Below are 23,584 nucleotides of genomic sequence, written 5' to 3'. Positions count from 1 at the left end.
CGCCGGCGCAACAAACAGTCCGCGAGAGTCGGCTGAGGACCCGAGAAAGGCGGACAAAAGAGGGCGAGAGAGGCGGATGAGGGTCAGCGAGAGACGCAGGCGCAAAAAGAGTCCGACAAGAGCACAGAAAACAGGAGTGAGCACATACAGAAAGGAGTCACAAAAATGAGGCTCAACAAGCACCAAAATAAGGAAAAAAAAACATTAAAGAGCACTCAAACGAGGGGAAAGCACGAAACACATTGCACACGAAACTAAACACACCAAAAAAAAAAGAACAGACGAGCGCACAATAGCAAGGCACGACCATACCCCCGCCACCCTACAGGCACGGGACGGGACACACACCAAGAGGGGGATTCAACAAGCCCATGGAAGACCAAAAAAAAGAACACAAAACCACCCCACAGACCCTACAAGCAAGGGACGGGACACACACAAAGAGGGGGATTCAACAAGACACAGGAACACAAAAAGAAACAAAACGCTCGCGCAACAACGATCCCCCCCACACATCCATAAGAAAAAATGTCTCGACTCCAAAAACGCAAAGCTCAACTAAAGCTTCTAACTAACGATGTACCTAAAAGTAAAAACTTTATGAACTGCATTAGATCCTACAATAGTTCATTTGCTTTTGCATATGCTTTTGATATATATAATATCAGGCCACCAAAAGGCAATGGACCATACTGCTTTCGCATATGTGCACAAATACTGCATCGCATTGGAACAGTGCACCCTGAAACAAATCAACAACGCAAATATGCACAAATCTACATCCTAGATCCACATTACGCAATCTATCAATCAAAGTGTTGCATCGCAACAGGCACGGATTCAAAACGAAACACCTCCCGTCTCAGACATACGTTAATGGCAGCGAAGGCTACAACGGGCTTCTCACACAGCACAGGCAAATCGATTACAGCTCCAAAACAACACGTCCCAAATACTACACATGCAACAACACGCCTCTCAAACGGCACAAGCAAAACATACACCAGGAAAATTCATTCGGATTAATGAATGTCATTTGCAATCATTGTCATTCAGTTCACTTCCCTGAAGAAACAATTGGCAATACAAGTAATACATTTACACGTTGTTGACAAAAGGGTCAAATTAGACTGCCTTCTTTACATTCATATACTGAATATCTACAGAAGCTTATAACTGACGATGTACCTGAAAGTTAAATCTTTATCAACTGCATTAGATCCTACAAATTGGTATCCACTATGAACATTAACGGTGGCACTGCACGTGACATCCGTCTTGAAAAAATGTTGTTTATTGATGAATGTTCAATGACATGAAGTCACTTACTCAACACCATTCATAAACTTCTACAAACGTTTATGAATAATAATATTCGATTTGGAGGAAAGGTACTTTTGTGAGGAGGAGATTTTAGACAGTGATTAGCTATTCTTCCAGATGCCATGCACTCAGCTATTGCTCAGTGCACCTTAAAATACGCAGACAATTGGCATTACTTTCAAAAGATACAGTTAGTAAAAAAGATACGATGTCCAGAACCAGATCATAACAATTGCTTATTACAACTGAGAGATGGTACACTCACCCATACAGAAGGACTTCAGCCACATATTATTACAATTCCTCAAGCCTTTATCTGCGACGACTTAGTTACAGAGACATTTGGAACAGCAATCTCATTAGACCAAATGCCCCTTTTAACACAACGCACTATATTATGTCCAAAAAATATTAATGTGGAAAACATAAATACCCAAGTCATTCCATTACTTCCTGGAGAGACACAACTCTTTCTAAGCTCTGACAAACTTGACTCTGATCACAACAATAACCATCTTAAATGACCTTACAAGTTCTGAGCTGGAATTACCTTTTACACTTAAACGGCGTGTACAAAGAAATTTTCAAATAAACCTTTACACTGTGCCACACACTTTATTGTTTGATTTCTATTTGCATCATCTACACCGTCACACTATTCTATATCTCATTCATACATCACGCTCTTTGTCATTCCCAACACCAGGGGTTGGCGAGCGAAGCCCACCCCACAGACCCTACAAGCAACGGACGGGACACACACAAAGAGGGGGATTCAAACAAGACACAGGAACACAAAAAGAAAGAAGACGCTCGCGCAACAACAATCCTCACCCCCCCCCCCACCCACACACACACCCACACACATCCATAAGAAGTGACACCCAAAGCCACATATTCTAAAGTGAACGTCAACACCTTCACACTAGACAGCATAGGTGTCAGCATTGGTGGATCTCCTTACAATAAAGCACTATTAACCGTTCAACTGCAGAAAAGGAAACATATTAACAGTGACTGCGATCCTCCGGAGTGGCAGCAAATCTGTTAATAAATGGTCGTACATGTCACTCAATATTCAAAATACCGGTCCCAATCACAGAGACATCAGTATCCACTATGAACATTCACAGTAGCAATGCCCGAGACATCCGTCTTGCAAAACTGATAATTATTGATGAATGTACAATGGCATCCAGTCACTTACTCAACACCATTGATAAACTTCTACAAACGTTGATGAATAATAATATTCCCTTTGGAGGAAAAGTTCTTTTATTAGGAGGAGATTTTAGACAATGCTTAGCTATTGTTCCACATGCCATGCGCTCAGCTATTGTTCAGTCCACCTTAAAATACGCAGACAATTGGCATTGCTTTAAAACAATACAGTTGGTACAAAACATGCGATGTCCAGATCCAGAATATAACAGTTGGCTAATACAACTGGGAAATGGTACACTCACAAATACAGATGGACTTCACCCAGATATTATTTCCATTCCACAATCCTTTATCTCAGACGACTTAGTAAAAGAGATATTTGGAACAGCAATCACATTAGACCAAATACCCCTGTTAACACAACGCACTATATTATGTCCAAAAAATATTAATGTTAATCACATTAATAACCAAGTCATTTCATTACTTCCTGGAGAGACACAGATCTTTCTAAGCTCAGACAAAGTTGACTCTGATGACGACAATGAACATATAAATTTCCCCTTAGAATATTTGAACACTATTAACCCTGCCGGATTACCACAACACGACCTTGCCCTTAAAAACGGAACAATAATCATGCTATTAAGAAACCTTAACACAAAACAGGGTTTATGCAATGGCACACGGTTAGTCGTCAACACCATGACACGCAATGTTATTCAAGCGACAGTTCTTACAGGATCACATGCTAACAATACTGTTCTCATTCCTAGAATTGACCTTACAAGTTCTGAGCTAGAATTACCTTTTACATTGAAACGCCGACAGTTCCCCATTAAACCTGCATTTGCCATGACCATCAACAAATCACAAGGACAAACCATGGACAAGGTTGGCATCTACCTCTCTGAACCCGTTTTTGGACATGGACAACTTTATGTTGCCTTCTCACGTGTTCGCCGTTCATCTGACGTTAAAGTTAAAATTATAAATAATCCATTCCAAGGAAGACTCATTCAAGGACAAGACACCATCTTTACTACTAATGTTGTATACAAAGAAATATTCCAATAAAACATTAATATATGACAAACACTCTATTTGTTATTTCTATGGGCATCATCCAAAGCTGCACACTATTCTATATCTAATTCATACATCTGACTCTCTCATGTCCCAACGCCAGGGGTTGGCGAGCGAAGCGAGCAGGGGGCGGAGCCCCCTAGTAAAACAATAACATGGACATGTCAGATTGTCTGGCCGAAATCCAATTACATTTTGCAGGCAGAATTTGGTACTTCTATGTTGATTGTTCATTCAGGAAAGAGCAAGACATTTTCAACATTTCATTAATTTTTTTCAGTTTCTTAACACTAGAAACACCAAAGCCTACGAAAAAACGTGCAAATCCAGCCCACCTTAAATCCCTTCGCACATCTCTGTCAGTGTCTTTTGTCTTCTAAATGTGCCGACCAAGACAAGCAGCCTACTATTTCATCTCCCCACCACCGCAGAACGTGCACAAAGTTCTCCCAGCTCGTGCCTTGAATATCCGGGAGTGAAGTGCTGGAGTTATAGAGTGGAAATAATAGATCGTTATTTGGAATACATGCATTTCATGTGTGTTCTGATTCTACAATAATCAGTGTAAACACGTTGTTAAAACAAACTGTTTTCATATCTCAGTAATAATTGACAAAATGTAGACATAAACTATATAATGTGTGAAGCCTTAAGTCCAAAGATCAAATAAACACTTTCACAAAAGGCTCAAGGATGATACAATGTTTTCCGTGGCGCAGCGGTAAGAATTGCTGACTTGTAATCAACAGTCCCCCGGTTCGATCCTGAGTGCCTCGTATATTTACCGTTTTGAGTAGTGAGCTGCTCTTATCTATAGTAATAAAAGGCAAAGCACTCACTGACTGACTGACTGACTGACTCACTCACTCATCACTAATTCTCCAACTTCCCGTGTAGGTGGAAGGCTGAAATTTGGCAGGCTCATTCCTTACAGCTTACTTACAAAAGTTAGGCAGGTTTCATTTCAAAATTCAAAGCGTAACGGTCATAACTGGAACCTCTTTTTTGTCCATATACAGTAATGGACGGCAGCTCGCTGGCCGTGGGAGGCAGGGTTGCGTATCGCGTCATCACGCCTCATACGTAATCACGTGAACTGACTGTGAAGGAGAAAGGACGGCCTTATATGGTGTTCGTTTATAAAACAGTGGACAGGCTGTGTAAAGGCAGCTTCACAAAAAAACAGATCCTTAAATTGTTATTGGTATATTTTCCCTCAGTTTAAAAAGGTTTTCTTTTCTTCTTAATAAAAATTTAAAAGCAGAACTTTGCCGCTGCAAAGCGCGCCTGACATTATTGAAAAGAAACTAAACTTGCAGCGCCGCCGCTCTTCAATGACACTTGCCTATCGCCTGACTTTATTGAAAAGAAACTAAACTTGCAGTGCCGCTATTCAATGACACTTGCCTAACTTCTGACTTTATTGAAAAGAAACTAATCTTGCAGAGCCGCTATTCAATCACGCGTCGCTATTCAATGACACTTGCCCAACGCCTGACTTTATTGAAAAGAAACCAAACCTGCAGCGCCGCCGCTATTCTATGACACTTGCCTAACGCCCGACTTTATTGAAAAGAAACCAAACTTGCAGCGCCGCCGCTATTCTATGACACTTGCCTAACGCCTGACTTTACTGAAAAGAAACTAAACTTGCAGTGCCGCTATTCTATGACACTTGCCTAACGTCTGACTTTATTGAAAAGAAACCAAACTTGCAGCGCCGCCGCTATTCTATGACACTTGCCTAACGCCTGACTTTATTGAAAAGAAACTAAATTTGCAGTGCCGCTATTCTATGACACTTGCCTAACGTCTAACTTTATTGAAAAGAAACTAAACTTGCAGCGCCTGCTCTTCACTGACGCGCCGCTATTCAATGACACTTGCCTAACGCCTGACTTTATTGAAAAGAAACTAATCTTGCAGTGCCGCTATTCAATGACGCGCCGCTATTCAATTACACTTGCCTTACGCCTGATGAGCCAAGAATTAGGGCGAAACATGTGTCGCATACTCTTCGCATTATTTGACAGTAAACTATTTTCAACCATTCTATGATCTGCTTCTCACAACTGAAGGCACTGTGGCTGATGTTAGCTGACTTTCTGGCCAACCATAAGCGTTACCTGGTAGGTAACCACCCATACAATCAGCTTGTGATTCAGACTACGAATGCCGTGAATGTAATTACCCCGATCTACATACTAGAGAAAACCTCAATGAAGAAGAAACAGTGTGTAAGCATACATATTAACACATGTGCAATTAAACGTGTGCATTTACGGGGTGATTTCTCAGGCTTAAAAGCTCGCCTTTTATTAAAAAGGTAAATGCAAACTGTTTTCATTCTGAAGGGCACAAACCACGTTGGATTTCAGCCGTTAAACGCGCAAAAATGTCGGTACACCAGATAAATAAGCGCAACATATTATCAGTTGTATTGTATGCTTACAATACATATAGAAATGTGTTAATCATTAACTAATAGTATGGGATGGTGTTTTTCGACTCGCGCCTTGATTTAAACGATTCCATGTCTTGGTGGGTTTGCGTAGCTTATTGTCAATATCTTTACACCTGTTTTTAAGACTTATTGACTGAAACAGGATTTCACGAAAAAAGTTAGGGCTTTGCTACAGGATACACCCTCCACAAGTTAAGGAAGTAAAAATAAAGGTTTATATTTCTGTTTTATTTAAACCTTTTAAGTTCGTATGCATAGCCCCATTTGGCTGTTTTAGTTTTTTTTTTCTCTTTCTTCAGTAATATTTAATTTCCTTAAAGAAAAACAACATATGCATTTTACTTTTTTGGTATCCCTTTAGTAATATTTTAGTGTAAAAGGATAACCAGTATTTAAACCTTTTATGTTACTTTATAAAGTTATTTTACACAATGTTGAAAAATTAATAAGAAAGCTACATATTTTGGCAGCTGCTGCTTTAATTTTCAATGAAATGAAAAAAAGCTCTCCAAGAGAAAACCTCAATGAAGAAGAAACAGTTTGCACTACCTAAAAAAGAGAAACCCTCATTTATAAAGGTTTGCTGCAGATGACTTAACTGAAAATAAATGAATAGTTCCTATGTGTATAATACATATTTATCTATTTGACTTATGCCTTTATTCCAGCAACTTGCAACATCTGAGGTACAATTTGTTACATTACTTTTGTTTTTGGCAGCACAGGCAGGTGAAGTGACTTCCTCAGGGTCACACAGTGGTGTCAGTACCAGGATTTGAACTGACAAGCTCTGGGTTTGCTGAAATATTACTGAAGAAAGAAAAAAAAACGAAAACAGGCAAATGGGTCTATGCATACAACTGTCCATCCATCCATTATCCAACCCGCTATATCCTAAATACAGGAGCCAATCCCTGCCAACACAGGGCACAAGGCAGGAAACAAACCCCGGGCAAGGTGCCAGCCCACCGCAGGGCGCACACACCCACACACCAGGGACAATTTAGAATCGCCAATGCACCTAACCGGCATGTCTTTGGACTGTGGAAGGAAACCGGAGTACCCGGAGGAAACCCAGACAGACACGGGGAGAACATTCAAACTCCACGCAGGGAAGCGAACCCGGGTCTTCTAACTGGCACCTTTCACTGCGCCACCATACAAACTTAAAAGGTTTAAATAAAATAGAAATATATACCTTTATTTTTACTTCCTTAACTTGTGGAGGGTGTATCCTGTAGCAAAGCCCTAACTTTTTTCATGAAAGCCCCTTTCAGTCAATAAGCCTTAAAAACAGGTGTAAAGCTAAACTTGCAGCACCGCTATTCAATTACACTTGCCTAACGCCTCTCCTAAGGGGAGATACTGTGGGATCTGGGCATCAGTCAAAGCACCAATCACAGGCCCGATTAGAAAGCGGGAAGCTGCGATTTGTCGTCTCCCTCCCATGTAACAATCACAGCCCGTGTTACAACGCACTATGTATGTATGTATATATGTATATATAGATATGTGTATATGTATATATATGTTTACATAACCTCTTTAACACACTACTTCTCCGCTGCGAAGCGCGGGTATTTTGCTAGTCTATCTATACTAATAAAAGGCAAAGCCCTCACTGACTCACTCATCACTAATTCTCCAACTTCCCGTGTAGGTAAAAGGCTGAAATTTGGCAGGCTCATTCCTTACAGCTTACTTACAAAAGTTAAGCAGGTTTCATTTCGAAATTCTACACGTAACGGTCATAATGGTCGACAACGTCCGCCATGTTAAACTTTCTCATTTACGGCCCCATCTTCACAAAATTTGGTAGGCGGCTTCCCTGCGCTAACTGAAACCGATATACGTACTTATTTCGGTGGTATGACGCCACTGTCGGCCGCCATATTTAACTTTCCAACGGTCTTTGTTACTTATGGGCCCATCTTCAAGAAATTTGGTACGCGGGTTCCCAACGCTAACTAGCCTGCAGCTCGGTCGCCGGCGTTGGGTCCCCCATCCCCACGCCTCCCACGTACTTGGCTGCCTGCCTATATAAGGCTTTCCGTCGCTCCGGTCTCTTCATTCCCTTCCTTGCTTCGCCACGGCATTCAAGTCTCCCTGCCGATAACTGCAACCTTTTTATTTAATCCACAGCTTCTCCGCCGTTTTACTGTTCGTTTATTACGATTATAGTTATTGTGTAGGTATTTTAGACTTAGTTTACATTGTTCAGGTACCCATTTCCTTTATCGTTCCAAACGTACCCCCATTAACATGTCTATCGAGGTGATCACCATCGATCAAAGAACTGTCACTTACCGAGTGGTTTCCATGCCCGGAGATGGAGACCACCTTTTCCATTCTCTGTGTTACATATTGCACGGCCATATCAGGCTCACTCTTGATATCTGGAGGAACTTTGTGTCTTATGTATTGAATGACTGGGACAGGTTCAACATGTGGACTGATGACGGTACAGGAGATAATTATACTACACAGGAGCACTATAAGCGTGAAATGCTTAAGCCCTTCACCTATGGTTCTGCATGTGAGTTGATGGCTGCCGCTGAATTGTTCAGTTGTCGCTTTCAAGTGTACCGAAATAGCCAAATATTTTACACCTTTGGACAACCGCCAATGCCTCTTAAACATCTTAGATTCACAGGTGACAATTTGAGTAGTGGACACTTTGATGTTTATGAATGTTTAAACTCTCAAAAGCTGGTTGCGAAGTTATCGATGAAACCCGTTTCAATTCAAACGCCTCCAATTTCCAGTAAGGCTCTGTTTCGCAATGACAATTAATAAGTCTCAGGGACAGACCCTACAAAAGGTTGGCACTGATTTGAGGCAAGATTGCTTTTCACATGGCCAACTGTACACTGCATGCTCAAGAGTAAGCTCAGTGCACAGCTTGGTCATATTACAACCGGAGGGCCGAACTGACAACGTGGTATACAAAGAGATCCTTAACAAATAATTATTGGTATATTTTCCCTCAGTTTAAAAATATTTACTTTTCTTCTTAATAAAAATTTTAAAGCAGCACTTCGCCACTGCGAAGCGCGGGTATTTTGCTAGTTGTTAATATTATACAATAAACACATACAGAAGCAAACCAAATGTAACAGCCGGTGTACATTTATAGTACTTGTAAAAGTTAGCGTTTTTTTTTTTTTTTTCACTTTTATTCTCTCAGTCACAATCACAATACATACTACCGCCCTCCCACCCAGGGATCTGACACTTAGTTTTTATTTGAAACTGGGAATACTGTAGATGTGAGTGGTGTTTTGAGACTATGGAAATTCTCTGATCTGGATGGATAAAAGCGGACACACAAACGCTGGTGAATCTGCCTTATTCGTATCTGTCACTTGATTTTTTTTTTAGCTGGGAGAACTTTGTGCACGTTCTGCGGTGGTGGGGGGGGGGGGGGATGGAATAGTAGGCTGCTTGCTGCTCGTCTTGATTGGCACATTTAGAAGACAAAAAAGACACTGACGGAGTGGTGCGAAGGGATTTAAGGTGGGCCGGATTTACAAGTTTCGTAGGCTTTGGTAATTTTAGTGTTAAATAGTGTAGCTGGGATCAGCATTAATGACAGGATAATTATGAACTTTGATTTAATGACTAAATGCTTGGCTCATTAATTATCAAGGCTGAAAAACATTAAATCTTCACGTTAAACCTGCTACTTTGCAGGCTAGTTTTACAGCATTGGTTGCCTCAGTAACGGAGCTAGATTTTGTCAAATCTTTCTTTCTGGAACAAGCGAATCCTGAGCCCATTGCAAAAATCAGAAATAGGGAGTTATTTGCATCTTTGGACCCGCACATCATGTATCTTTAAACTTAATCTGTTCCAGAAACACAGGTTTGTTTAATCCAGGTTGTTTGGAATGGAAACTGTCTGATTTTGGTGAATCTGGACTTACTTTAACCAGATTTCAAACTAATCCTGCTTGCTGGAACAGACCCCAGGAAAGTCATAAGTAGTTTGACAGCTTTTCTCACAGCTTATACAGGGCCAGTAAGGCACACATAATACAATGTAAAACACAAATGATGTGAAGAAAAAAAAAATATATTTTCATTACAGCTCTGTAAACATCTCTGTTTTTTAGGAATGTGTACCATATTAAGATTTCTAAAGATGTGCACACCAGTTTGTTTGATAAGTCCAAACAAATTCGCAACCAGCAAGGCACTTTAGGAAAGCTTCTTATTTCCATAAAAAGTAATCAATTCACTCTACAGCCAGATTAACATGTGCAGGCTCCTTTTAGACGGATGGATTTCATACTTTATTTGGACCAAGAACTGCCAGTTTCAAAACACACTACTGAGCTGAAGACGAACATGTTAGCATATATTCATTGCCTTTAAAAAGTAATCAATTCACTCTACAGCCAGATTAACATGTGCAGGCTCCTTTTAGACGGATGGATTTCATACTTTATTTGGACCAAGAACTGCCAGTTTCAAAACGCACTACTGAGCTGAAGACGAACATGTTAGCATATATTCATTGCCTTAACCTGCAATTGCTGAGTGCTTTGAGTAGTGAGAAAAGCACTATATAAAGGTAAAGAATTATTATTATTCAGAAGCTGAACCTCGCTGATAGACTGGCATTTCAAAAATCACATTGATTAACGACTCAAATGTCACTTTAATAAGAAAACAGATGCTCGAATGGGGCAAAGGCTTACCTACAAAATCTAGCAGTCGCTATGGCAAAGAGAGACAAATGTACAACTGTTAAAAGGCAAAACTTTTTTTATTCTTTAAACTGGACAGATGCCTGACATTTGGAACAAGACGATTTTAGCTATAGACTGAAAACATGGTACAAGCTTAAAATGATTCCACAGCCTACTCTAACAGGAAAATTGTGAACTTCAAAGTGTAACAGTAAGTAAATAAATGGCTCTATGGATACTCTAAAAAATTGCCTCATTTCTGGGATGACAGATGCATGTGAAGTTTAGACTGTTTAGCATGTACACTGTTAACACTCAGTTCAATAAGCACAATTGTGCATATCAGTCAAGAGGTGAAGCTTTTCAAAGTGAAGCATTTTCATATTAGAAAAATATTCTAACAAACGTGCTTTGCTCAGAAGAGTTTTGGCATCATATTATCTGTGCAGGTTTACCCAATACCAATGCTTAAGTAGAGACCAAATAATCACTTCAATATACAGTGCATCCGGAAAGTATTCACAGCGCATCACTTTTTCCACATTTTGTTATGTTACAGTCTTATTCCAAAATGGATTAAATTCATTTTTTTTCCTCAGAATTCTACACACAACACCCCATAATGAAAACGTGAAAAACGTTTACTTGAGGTTTTTTCAAATTTATTAAAAATAAAAAAAAACTGAGAAACAGCATGTACATAAGTATTCACAGCCTTTGCCATGAAGCTCAAAATTGAGCTCAGGTGCATCCTGTTTCCCCTGATCATCCTTGAGATGTTTCTGCAGCTTAATTGGAGTCCACCTGTGGTAAATTCAGTTGATTGGACATGATTTGGAAAGGCACACACCGGTCTATATAAGGTTCCACAGTTAACAGTTCATGTCAGAGCACAAACCAAGCATGAAGTCAAAGGAATTGTCTGTAGACCTCCGAGACAGGATTGTGTCGAGGCACAAATCTTGGGAATGTTACAGAAAAATTTCTGCTGCTTTGAAGGTCCCAATGAGCACAGTGGCCTCCATCATCCGTAAGTGGAAGAAGTTCAAAACCACCAGGACTCTTCCTAGAGCTGGCCGGCCATCTAAACTGAGTGATCGGGGGAGAAGGGCCTTAGTCAGGGAGGTGACCAAGAACCCGATGGTTACTCTGTCAGAGCTCCAGAGGTCCTCTGTGGAGACAGGAGAACCTTCCAGAAGGACAACCATCTCTGCAGCAATCCACCAATCACGCCTGTATGGTACAGTGGCCAGACGGAAGCCACTCCTTAGTAAAGGCACATGGCAGCCTGCCTGGAGTTTGCCAAAAGGCACCTGAAGGACTCTCAGACCATGAGAAAGAAAATTCTCTGGTCTGATGAGACAAAAATTGAACTCTTTGGTGTGAATGCCAGGCATCACGTTTGAAGGAAACCAGGCACCGCTCATCACCAGGCCAATACCATCCCTACAGTGAAGCATGGTGGTGGCAGCATCATGCTGTTGGGATGTTTTTCAGCAGCAGGGACTGAGAGACTAGTCAGGATAAAGGGAAAGATGACTGCAGCAATGTACAGAGACATCCTGGACGAAAACCTGCTCCAGAGCGCTTTTGAACTCAGACTGGGGCGACAGTTCATCTTTCAGCAGGACAACGACCATAAGCACACAGCCAAGATATCAAAGGAGTGGCTTCAGGACAACTCTGTGAATGTCCTTGAGTGGCCCAGCCAGAGCCCAGACTTGAATCCGATTGAACATCTCTGGAGAGATCTTAAAATGGCTTCCCATCCAACCTGATGGAGCTTGAGAGATGCTGCAAAGAGGAATGGGCGAAACTGGCCAAGGATAGGTGTGCCAAGCTTGTGGCATCATATTCAAAAAGACTTGAGGCTGTAATTGCTGCCAATGGTGCATCGACAAAGTATTGAGCAAAGGCTGTGAATACTTATGTACATGTGACTTCTCAGTTTTTTTATTTTTAATAAATTTGCAAAAACCTCAAGTAAACTTTTTTCACGTTGTCATTATGGGGTGTTGTGTGTAGAATTCTGAGGAAAAAAATGAATTTAATCCATTTTGGAATAAGACTGTAACATAACAAAATGTGGAAAAAGTGATGCGCTGTGAATACTTTCTGGATGCACTGTATTGGTGCTTTATATTAATAACCAGTCTGTGACCAAATTTGTATGAAAGACCCTACTGCAGCAATTCAAATGAAAAGATGTCACAAAAAATACCAGTCTATAAATCCTACATATGTAAACATTTGAGACAATTTCAGCAAATTATATTTATACAAATAACTTCACAATTGTATCATTCTTTTGCGAAATAATTTCCACCAGATATTCAAAGTTTAAGAGCTTACCGTCTATGAATAGAAATGAATGCTAACGTTTAAACAGCAGTTTTATCCAAAAAGAGTCATTTTTCATGTAATACCAACTTACTTCTCCAGATGAGAACTTCGAATGAATAAATGACATGTTTACCAATAACAGCTTATTTATTAACAATAGCATGAATCTCTGAAGAAAAAAGTGTAAATCTACAAATGAGCATGAGTAAAAAGCCTGTATGCGATTATACGATACCTACTTTAAGCACATTCTGTCATACTAATTTTTAATTCAAATATACCACCAAATAAACTAGATAAACAGAATTCCTAGTGAGTGACATAAGCATCTAAATATGAAAGTGTTTGAAAACATTCTTTTTATATTTTTTACAAAAAAAAAAAAACTTGCAAACGTGAATAACAAACTTAAATGATATACCATACTGTATATAGAATTTTAAGCAATTCTAAGCGAATATCTTACATTATATACTATACCATATCTATATTACTAAACGAAGGTTGTATATATGCATGGATGTCAGAAGCAAGCCGTGCCCGAAAGCGCATGCGCACAGCGCCTCAGAGTCAAACCCGGCGGCTTCCCAGAGTCAGTAGGTGGCGCCCAAACAACACAACATAACCTGTAAACTAAACTTGAGGTAAAGCGTGCACGCCAGGTTGTATATATGCACGGATGCCAGAAGCAAGCCGTGCACAATACAACCACCGCCCGAATGCAAACGCGCACACCACCGCATATGCAACCTTCGTTTAGTAATGTAGATCTCCAAGCCCGGATCCGCCACCATGGTCACTTCAGCACGTGAATCCGCCGCCATCAGCAAACGACTTCTAGCTAATGACACAGCCATAGAAAAACAAAAACGAGACCGCATGGATAAAAACACTGAACGAAGGCGCCTTAAACGCGCTTCAGAAACACCAGAACCAAAGGAGTCACGGCTCCAAAAAGAAACAAATTTAGTACAAATATATTTATTTAATTAAATGAAAATTTCCCAGGACACACCCACTCACCATGAGTTTTAATCCCTCCAAAGATCGGAGGGAACAGAAAGTGATTGCCATTCTTGGATTTGCGATTATTTTGAGAATCCGGGGTTTACTGGTTATTTGTATATTATATTGTACATAGAGCGTCGTGGGATTTTTTCCACGGGCGTTTCTCTATATAGCTGGCTGTGGTCCAGCGTCTGTCATTATTGACATCTATTCCATCGTAGGAATCAGAACGATAGCAAAATTTTACATCATGATTCAAGTGACCAGAATTATCATGGTTTTCAATATTTATTACTGTTGTTAAAAATATGTTTTTGTTTTTTTTTTAAACACTAATACATATAGATATTTTGTCACATTAAATATATTGTAACAGAACATAATATACTCATCTAAAATACAAAACTTCACTGTGCCAGATGTTATAAACCAGTTTTAATATCAGATGCTATAACTTGACATAAATAAACCACAAATACATGAATATCATTTATGTGTAGTAATAACCACAACATGCAAAATGCAGAATTTTAAAACTATCAAAAACTTACAAAAACCACTCAAATATTAAACAGTTAACATTAAAATATCACAAATGCCAACAGTTTGACTGAGAATTCCTTCGTAAACAAATTGCTTCTGGCCATTGGTGTATTCAATCTCCTTTATTGTAAACCTAAATATAAAAATGACAACATATTGACTATTTTCATGTTTAATCTGAGATCTGTGAGAGGAGACAATGAGCCAACTGAACTTCTCTCATGGTATACTGGTTGCTGAAATGCATAAAAGCTTCCTGGCAGCTTTGACAAGGTGAGGTAACTCTGGTGTATGGCCCTTCCACCACATCAGTGGATCATCTTCTGGTTGAAACATCAAAGATAACTTAAAAATACAAGTTTTGTAATTCTGAAGCACACAAGTTTTGCTTGTGCAGCTATTAACTACACGTTATTAAATTAGCACAATAGGTTTGATTTCAAAGGCAGTGTTTGGCCAAATCTATCGTGTATCGAAAATCTCCTTTCACACAGAGTTTATCCGTAAATCCTCAGTGATTAATTCAGGATAGCCTGAATGTATGAGTATATACAGCACCTCAGGAAAACAGTTAATGTTAAGGGTTTACATATGTTAGACCCTCTACACTGGGGTCTATATTTGTTTCTTCTTCCTTTTTTAATCTTTGAGCATCTTCAATGTGGCAAGCAAACACACAAGCGTCAACCGAACTAAAAATACGGCGATAAACAGCAAAAATTCTAATATACACTGTGTGCACAATTATTAGGCAAGTGAGTATTTTGACCATATCATCATTTTTATATATGCATTCCAACTCTAAGCTGTATAAACTTGAATACTCATTGGACTTAAGCAAATCAGGTGATGTGTATTTGTGTAATGAGGGAGGGTGTGGCCTAAGGAGATCAACACTCTATATCAAGGTGTGCATAATTATTAGGCAGCTTGTTTTCCTCAGGCAAAATGGGCCAAAAAAAGAGATTTAACCGACACTAAAAGTCAAAAATTGTAAAAAGTCTTTCAGAGGGATGAAATTGCTTAGATATTGAGGCGTGATCACAGAACCAAACGTTTTGTTGCAAATAGTCAACAGGGCCACAAGAAACGTGTTGGGGGGAAAAAAAAAAAAAAAAAAAAAAGGAAGCAAATTAACTGCCAAAGATTTGAGAAGAATCAAACGTGAAGTTATCAGGAACCCATTATCCTCCAGTGCTGTTATATTCCAGAACTGCAACCTACATGGAGTGCCCAAAAGCACAAGATGTTCAGTGCTCCGAAATATGGCCAAGGTAAGGAAGGCTGAAACCTGACCACCACTGAACAAGACACATAAGTTGAAATGTCAAGACTGGGCCAAGAAATATCTGAAGACAGATTTTTCAAAGGTTTTATGGACTGATGAGATGAGAGTGACTCGACGGAGCAGATGGATGGGCACATGGCTGTATCAGTAATGGGCACAGAGCTCCACCTCGACTCAGACACCAGTAAGATGAAGGTGGGGCACTGGTATGGTCTGGTATTATTAAAAATGAGCTAGTTGGGCCTTTTCGGGATTAAAATGGACTCAAAATCAACTCCCAAACCTACTGCCAGTTTTTAGAAGACAAAGACACTTTATTCAAGCAGTGGTAAAAGAAAAAGTCTATCTTTCTAGAAGACCATGGATTTTTATGCAGGACAATGCTCCATCACATGCAACGAAGTACTCCACTGCGTGGCTAGCCAGTAAAGGCCTTAAAGATAAAAGAAAAATGACATGGCCCCCTTTCTCACCTGACCTAAAGCCCTTCTCTAGTAGGATTGACTACTGCAATGTGGTGTTCACTGGATGTTCAAACTGTTCTTTATACAGCCTCCAGTTAATCCAAAATGCGGCTGCGAGAATTGTTACAAGAACAAGAAAATACGAACACATAACTCCAGTTCTTAAATCCTTACACTGGCTCCCGGTTAAGTTTAGGGCAGATTTCAAAATCCTTCTTTTAACATATAAAGCATTAAATGGTCGAGGTCCGGCTTACTTGTCTGAACTTATCATGACTTACAAACCAGAGCGCACATTAAGATCTCAAGATGCCGGTCTGTTTATGATTCCAAGGATTAATAAAATAACAGTGGGAGGTCGAGCTTTTAGTTACAGGGCCCCTAAACTGTGGAATGGTCTGCCTGCTACTATAAGAGATGCCCCTTCGGTCTCAGCTTTTAAATCCCGGCTGAAGACTCACTACTTCAGTTTAGCATATCCTGACTAGAGCTGCTGATTAACTGTACAGACTGCATCTCTGTTGTTAGTCATTAGCACTTAAACATAAGTAACATGACAGTTATAATTGTATACTAACCCTCACTTATTCTGTTTTTCTTTTCGGTACTCAAATGTGGCACTTGGTGCCATGGCCCACCTGCCAAGTTGTTTTGCCTGCCTAAGGAAAAGTCATCCCAGATGGAGGATCGCGGGAATCGTGGGAAAGAGGGGTCCTTTCATCGGATTGGCTGGCCCAGCACTGTTTCAGCCGTGGAATGGCCAAATGGGGAAGGCAGCTTGAAGGATGAGGTCTCCAGGACTCTATACAATCCAAATCTTATTATGGGATATATCATCTACTGTTAAATTCTGCTCTGTACTTCTAAAATTTATATTTTTTATTTCTTACTATATTGAGAAATTGTTCTGTTCTGTGTACTGCATTGTATTGTATTGTATTGACCCCCTTCTTTTGACACCCACTGCACGCCCAACCTACTTGGAAAGGGGTCTCTCTTTGAACTGCCTTTCCCAAGGTTTCTTCCATTTTTCCCTACTAGGTTTTTTTTTGGGAGTTTTTCCTTGTCTTCTTAGAGAGTCAAGGCTGGGGGGCTGTCAAGAGGCAGGGCCTGTTAAAGCCCATTGCGGCACTTCCTGTGTGATTTTGGGCTATACAAAAATAAACTGTATTGTAAACTGTACAGCAGATTTACCAGGAAGGAAAACAGAACACCTCTCTGAACAGTGTCTGGGAGAGGCTGTGGTTGCTGCTGCACAAAAAGTTGTCAACAGATCAAGAAACTGACAGACTCCATGAACGGAAGGCTTATGACTGTTACTGAAAAGGACGGCTATAATGGTCACTGATTTTTTTTTTTTGGAAATGTCAGAAATGTTTATTTGTAAATTTTGAATTGTTTATTATTCTCACTTTAACAGATGAAAACATAAAAAGTGAGATGGGAAAATTTTCATTTCTCCTTTAGTTGCACAATAATTCTGCACACTAATAGTTGCATAATACTTGTGCACACATATGTATTCCCCTGAGAATGTTCACACTCACATTTCCTTTGTAAAACATTCAAGTTACAGGTTTATTAACATTTTGGATTGACTGATAGCACTGTATTTGTTCCATATTAAAATTAATCCTCAAAAATACAACTTGCTTAATAATTGTGAACACAGTGTACTCTTAAATTTAACACAATGAGGAATTCCACATTCTGTGCTGAGAAAATGAAAACGTGTTTTTGCACGAAAAAGCAGTTTCACAAGCATTTTGATATTGGTATTTCAGACTTTTTTTTTTTTATATAAATGTCACAACTTATTTTTTCCAATTTTTACTTAGCTTTATATACTCAAAATTATATAGACATATCAGACATTCTTTCAAATAGTTATTTTATTCTAAATTTTAAAAATGTTTAATTTTGCATGTGTATATTTCCACTCATAATTTGCCAAACGCCAGACCTGCAAACAAATTTAGAGAATTCAAAATAAAATAAGCTGAGAAAAATACTTCTTTTTTCTGCCCATTCTATACTGGTTTTCCTGTCAATAGTATAATTATCAGCTTGCTTTGAGGACATTAAACAGTTAAATTAACAGCATTCATAATTAATGTTAAGATACTAAAGTTATTTAGCTAAAATATAATTCAAATATTCTTAGCCTAGGTGGACAAGTAGTGCAGACTGATTAGAACGGTCATTATACAAATACATACGACTCAGTAAAAATCCAGCACTCTGTCTATATGGAGTTAGCATGTTTTCCCTGTGATGTTTTTCTGAGTATTCCACTTTTCCTCCCACAATTTTAAGGCAACACATGTTTACTTTGATGGTCCCAGTACGAGTGTGTGCATATGTGCACCCTGTGGTGGAGTGTTACCCTGTTCACGCACTTTTCCTGCATTGTGCCTATTGCCACCAGGATTGGCTCTTGCTTCCTGCTCCTCTGGAATGGAGTAAGCAGCTTTGAGAATTGCGATGACTATCACTAGTTTACAAGTGAGCATATTTTCCTTGAGATTACTATGAACTGTTGCCAAAACCAAAGAATGTTTCTATAAGACTATAAAAATAATTTAAACGTGAATTATGGTATGCAAGGGAAAAACACAGTCCTACAAATTCCTCATTCTTATTCTGAAATGTCTTTCTTTCCAGAGTTAGAGAGGTAGCCGATTTTCTTGAAGGTTATTCTTGACCATTGTTTTTTTCTTTTTGTATGTGTCACTGATTTCACTGTAATTTGGATTTAAAGGCTGTCAGTCCTCATTAAAAATTTTAAAGACATAACAATTATAAGTGTCTTTAAATTTAGTCTCAACAAAGCCACAAATTTGCAGTGTTCCAGTTTGTGAAATAAAAAGGAGTGAAACTAAATACAATTCACTATACAATCCAAGTCAGTTTTCTGAATCTGTGTATTGATCAGAGTAGAAGAATGTACTTCAGCCTGTTTTTAGCCTTCAACTTAACAAAGTTTACTCGAGTTTCTTCCAAGGTGCAGTTTAAACAAAAGGCATCATGCACCAGCCACATTCTGGACTCCTGATCAGATTGCAGAATTCTGCAGCTGCATACTTCGGTGAAGAACAAATGCAGCAAATATTGACATCCTGCGCATGTGAGCTTAACAAAAAGTAAAAAACGAAAAAAAAATCCTGAATAAGGCACAATTTTAATTTAAAAAAAAAAAAAAAAGTATTTATGCATCAAATAAGAGAGACTGCTTAACGAATATATGCAGGATATTCGCACATTAGATGAAGTTCAAATTTGAACGAATTACTACATTTGTGTGAAATATCTGCAATCTTGCACCTAATTTCAGGTCCCAAGTAAAAGGATTTAAAATTTACAACACCCTGTTCGATCAAATCACTCTATTCCAATGTATGTGTTATGTGACTCTTTACAATAGCTTTACGCTTGGTTGAGTCATAAAGCTAGACATAAAGCTGCAGTTTACAGACTTGTGCTAAGAATTTGAATGTACAAAAAATACACTGGATAGATCACCAAGTGCAATAAACAGTGTAGACACACAGGTGACATATACACCAGGACAATACATACAGTCACATAACACCAAAGCTTCATACTGAAACTTGCCGATGCTGTTCCTCATTCAATTGTACTGTGCTGAAGTGTGCTTAATCTAGATATTCAAATACTGATGTAGTACCGGTACCTGAAAGGAGTTTGTTCTTCCTATACTTGGGATTTGTAAAATAACCGTGACAGAATCGTTTGCTAAATAACACAAACATAAATGTCACATACATTTTCTGAATCAGCTTGACCCATTTTAGGACCATGCGAGATCAGGGTAACCAGGGTTCCAGTCCACACCCCTGCACTCATTCACTTTCACTTGCGCTGGATTTGATAGTTTATTTCCACTTTGAACCTCATATGCAGTAATGAACACTGTAACCTGAATTTGCTTTTTATTTCTGGGGAAGACATACAATAAAAATTATACCTTCAGCTTGTTTACTCACTTATATGTTAATCCATCTCCATTACAGAATAGCTGCTCTGCTGTGAGTCCATCAGAATCTGAGTGATTTGCTGAGCTGTCGATTTAAAACGTGCATTTTTCCCTTTAAGCACTTTTGCCTAAGTGCACGGTTGGATGTATAAAAATCGGGATCTAATACTTACTTGTACGTTAGCCCGTCGCCAATTGCAAAGAGCTGTTGCGCGGTGAGTCCATCGTCAGGTACGTAGCCTGTGCCTCCACTAATCAAGTAGTCAGCCATGCTGGGGAAGAAAACAATACAAAAAATGCACAAGTCACTTCAAACGAACTTTAGATTGCTTTATAAAACAACAGTGACAGTTTAGTGAGATACATGTATTTGATACAGGTGTCAATCGCCCCCAGATTTCATCGTTGACGAGCCAGGAAATACACAGTAGGGGAGAGTCAACAATCCATGCTGGTTTATTTTAGTAAGCCGCAAGGCGACAGGCATCCGACTGTGCCACCAATAATAAATACAACGCCACTACGCTACGTCTCTTCGTATTTAAAGGAGGAGTCGTAGTTAAAAGTCTTTCCATCAAACACCAGATGGAAATAACTTAATTCAGAAATTGCAGAAACACAACATTAACATAGTAAACGCATACAGCAAATATCCTAAACACCATCTCAGCACACGCTGGCTACACGCCCCAAGCGAATAAAACAGGGCTGTCACGGCTAGGGCCACAAAAGACGACAAACTGCCAAAAAACAATGATCAGTACCCCCACGTCAGGTTTTCAGACGGCTCTATACGCACACACATGTATTCGCAAGGAAAGCCGAACAAACAATGTTGCAGGTACGGCTGCTGTCCGGCATGCACATGTTCTCGTGGGCTACACATTGCGCGTGAAAATTTTAGTCTCGCGATCCGGATGGCAATAAACATACAAACTATCAAATAAAACGGGTGAGAGATGAGCACGTGGGATATAAACAGAACATTTTACTATTAACTGATCAGAAAAAAAATCAAAACGCCATACGTAACAACACTTTGCGTTTTGATTATTTTACACCGTCCTCCCGCTTCCTTCTTAAACCGCGCGGGATTCGATGCAACGTGGACTGCATTTCTGGTTAAGTCGGCAAAGAAAGCAAAACAAACGCTCAGGCGATCGCTCCTAGACAGCTGGCAACTAAAAAAAAATAATAACGTGCTTATTTGGCATATTGGTTGAATCTTTAAGCAAAGTGACTGACAAGTAATCACATACGTTTGTCTTTTTTAACAGCTCCGAATCCGCAGACGGACAACCTTCATGTAGGGAAATGAAAGAAGCACTTCACCAAGTCCCCGCTTGACCCAGATGCAGTTGCTGATGGCACAGTAAGCTGCCTGATTGCCGTTCGCTAAATCGCTACAGTTTGGACTGTTAAGGGGAATGGAGATGCAGCGCGTCACATCCTCTCTCGCTCTGTTTGTGGCGCGGCCGCACGTGGCGAGACTGGGGGAGGGGAGGCGTTGTAACCCCTCCGACGTGGAGTAAAGAGAAGCGCTGAACAAAGGCTCAGTGGCACCGATTAGATGCTGCTAAGCTATCACCGTTCTTTGAGAGAATGAAGATAAAAGGCTTTGCAGCTACGTAATCCTTTTTGTTTCACTAGATTCTATCACGCTACGCTGTCGATTATAACGTTGCCTTACTGTCTAGGTGTATTTTAACATTTACCCCAGATTAAAATATACAAACTATTGTTTCTGACAAAACTGAGGCGCACTGTCGCCTGTGTTAAACTGTTTTCACATCATGTCGACTCGAACAGAAAAGAAACTCTTAAAATGTAAGAATAAGACTACTGATGAATGCAGGCTAATCGTATTTTCGCAGAAAGTGTGATGGAATACAGTACTCAAAAGTGTTCCATGTCGCTGTATGCAAGGGGGAACCATCCCTGGCCTGAACGCCAATAAAACACACTTTGACACTTATTATGGTAAAAGTAAAATAAAGGGTTGATAGCTATAAATGTGGCAGCGCCCAGCACTGCTGCCTCATGTATCCAAAATGCCTTATTCCATTCAATCCCACACTTGGTGTCCATATCCCTGTGGTCTGATTGAGTTTACCTCCTGCATCCCCAAAGAGTGCTGAATAGGTTAGTTGGTTATTTGTTTCCTGCCTTGTGTCCCTTCAGCCAGCCTCCATACCACCTACACTTCAGAACATGTAATCCACCTGAAGCTAAACGTTTGGATCTAGTCAATACTTGGACAGGGAATCATGTAGGAAAAGCTTGGGTTGCTGCAGGAAGAGCTGTTGGAAAGGCCATCTGGGAGCATGTAACTATGTGGATTTTAGTTCCGAAGTGCAGTGACAGGGGCACTGTTCTGTAAAAATTGGTGCCGTCCTTTGGATAAGACATAAAACTCGGGTCCTGACTCTCTGTGGTCATAAAGGATTTATGGGCATCTTTCGAAAAAAGTAGGATGTTTCCTGATGTCTTGGCTAAATTGGCCATCATGACCTGGTCATTCTGGCCCCCTATTCATCACCTGTCTCTATTTGGCTATCTCTCTCACACCCTCACCTCATAATAGCTAATGTGTGGTGAGCATACCTGAGCCAGAATCGCTGCCATCTCATCATCTACAGTAGGTGGATGCTACACATTGGTAGTGGTTGAAGTGGCTCCCCACTGTCTATGTAAAGTGCTTTGAGTATGTTGGAAAATTGCTATATAAATGTAATTATTGTTATTATCACTGCCTATATAGAAACTGGCCTCTTGAACCTGAACAGAAGTGAACAGGTTTGAGGTTGTTTAGTGATGAGATCAGAAAGCATTGCGGTGGGGCAAGCGTCATCACCAATGCAAGTCGATAATCTTAGTAGCACTGGGTACAATTCAGAAACTGTTCCAGGATGAGGTGCCACTCAATCACAAGTCAGTTCAGAGTTTCCAGTTAAACTTCTCTTCTTTGGGATGTGAGTGGAAAAATCATTCAGACCAGACATGAGAGAACATGTAAACTCCATACTGGCAATGTCCCAGATGGCATTTGAATTCAGTCACCCCAGGGAGCAAGGCAGCTATGTTAACACTGTAGCGCCAGGCCACTGATTATTGTAACAGTCCAACTGAAACAAATTCAGATGTAAAGGGACCTTGGAGGATATAAATATGAAATTACTGCATGCCAATTGTATATGGCCTGGTAGTATTT

At 39.8% G+C, this 23,584-nt stretch overlaps 1 protein-coding gene across 8 annotated transcripts in view; it reads right to left on the bottom strand.

Annotated features, from left to right (window-relative positions):
- LOC114661625 (inosine-5'-monophosphate dehydrogenase 1b) overlaps positions 1–23,584 on the bottom strand; it is a 223,971-nt gene that overhangs the window by 134,279 nt on the left and 66,108 nt on the right. For 3 of the 8 annotated variants that reach the window (XM_051930263.1, XM_051930295.1, XM_051930285.1), the window contains exons 2-3: positions 20,547–20,645; positions 20,384–20,458 (exon numbers count right to left, since the gene is read on the bottom strand). In XM_051930263.1, coding sequence (XP_051786223.1) covers positions 20,384–20,458; positions 20,547–20,645 — 174 coding nt within the window. Of the gene's footprint in view, positions 1–20,162; positions 20,329–20,383; positions 20,459–20,546; positions 20,646–21,632; positions 21,837–23,584 lie in introns of those variants that run through there. The other 5 variants (XM_051930274.1, XM_051930299.1, XM_051930309.1 and 2 more) reach the window with 4 other exon arrangements.

Source organism: Erpetoichthys calabaricus, chromosome 1 (genome assembly GCF_900747795.2).
Source record: "Erpetoichthys calabaricus chromosome 1, fErpCal1.3, whole genome shotgun sequence".
Classification (NCBI taxonomy): Eukaryota; Metazoa; Chordata; class Cladistia; order Polypteriformes; family Polypteridae; genus Erpetoichthys; species Erpetoichthys calabaricus.
This window is presented reverse-complemented; position numbering and strand designations above follow the sequence as displayed.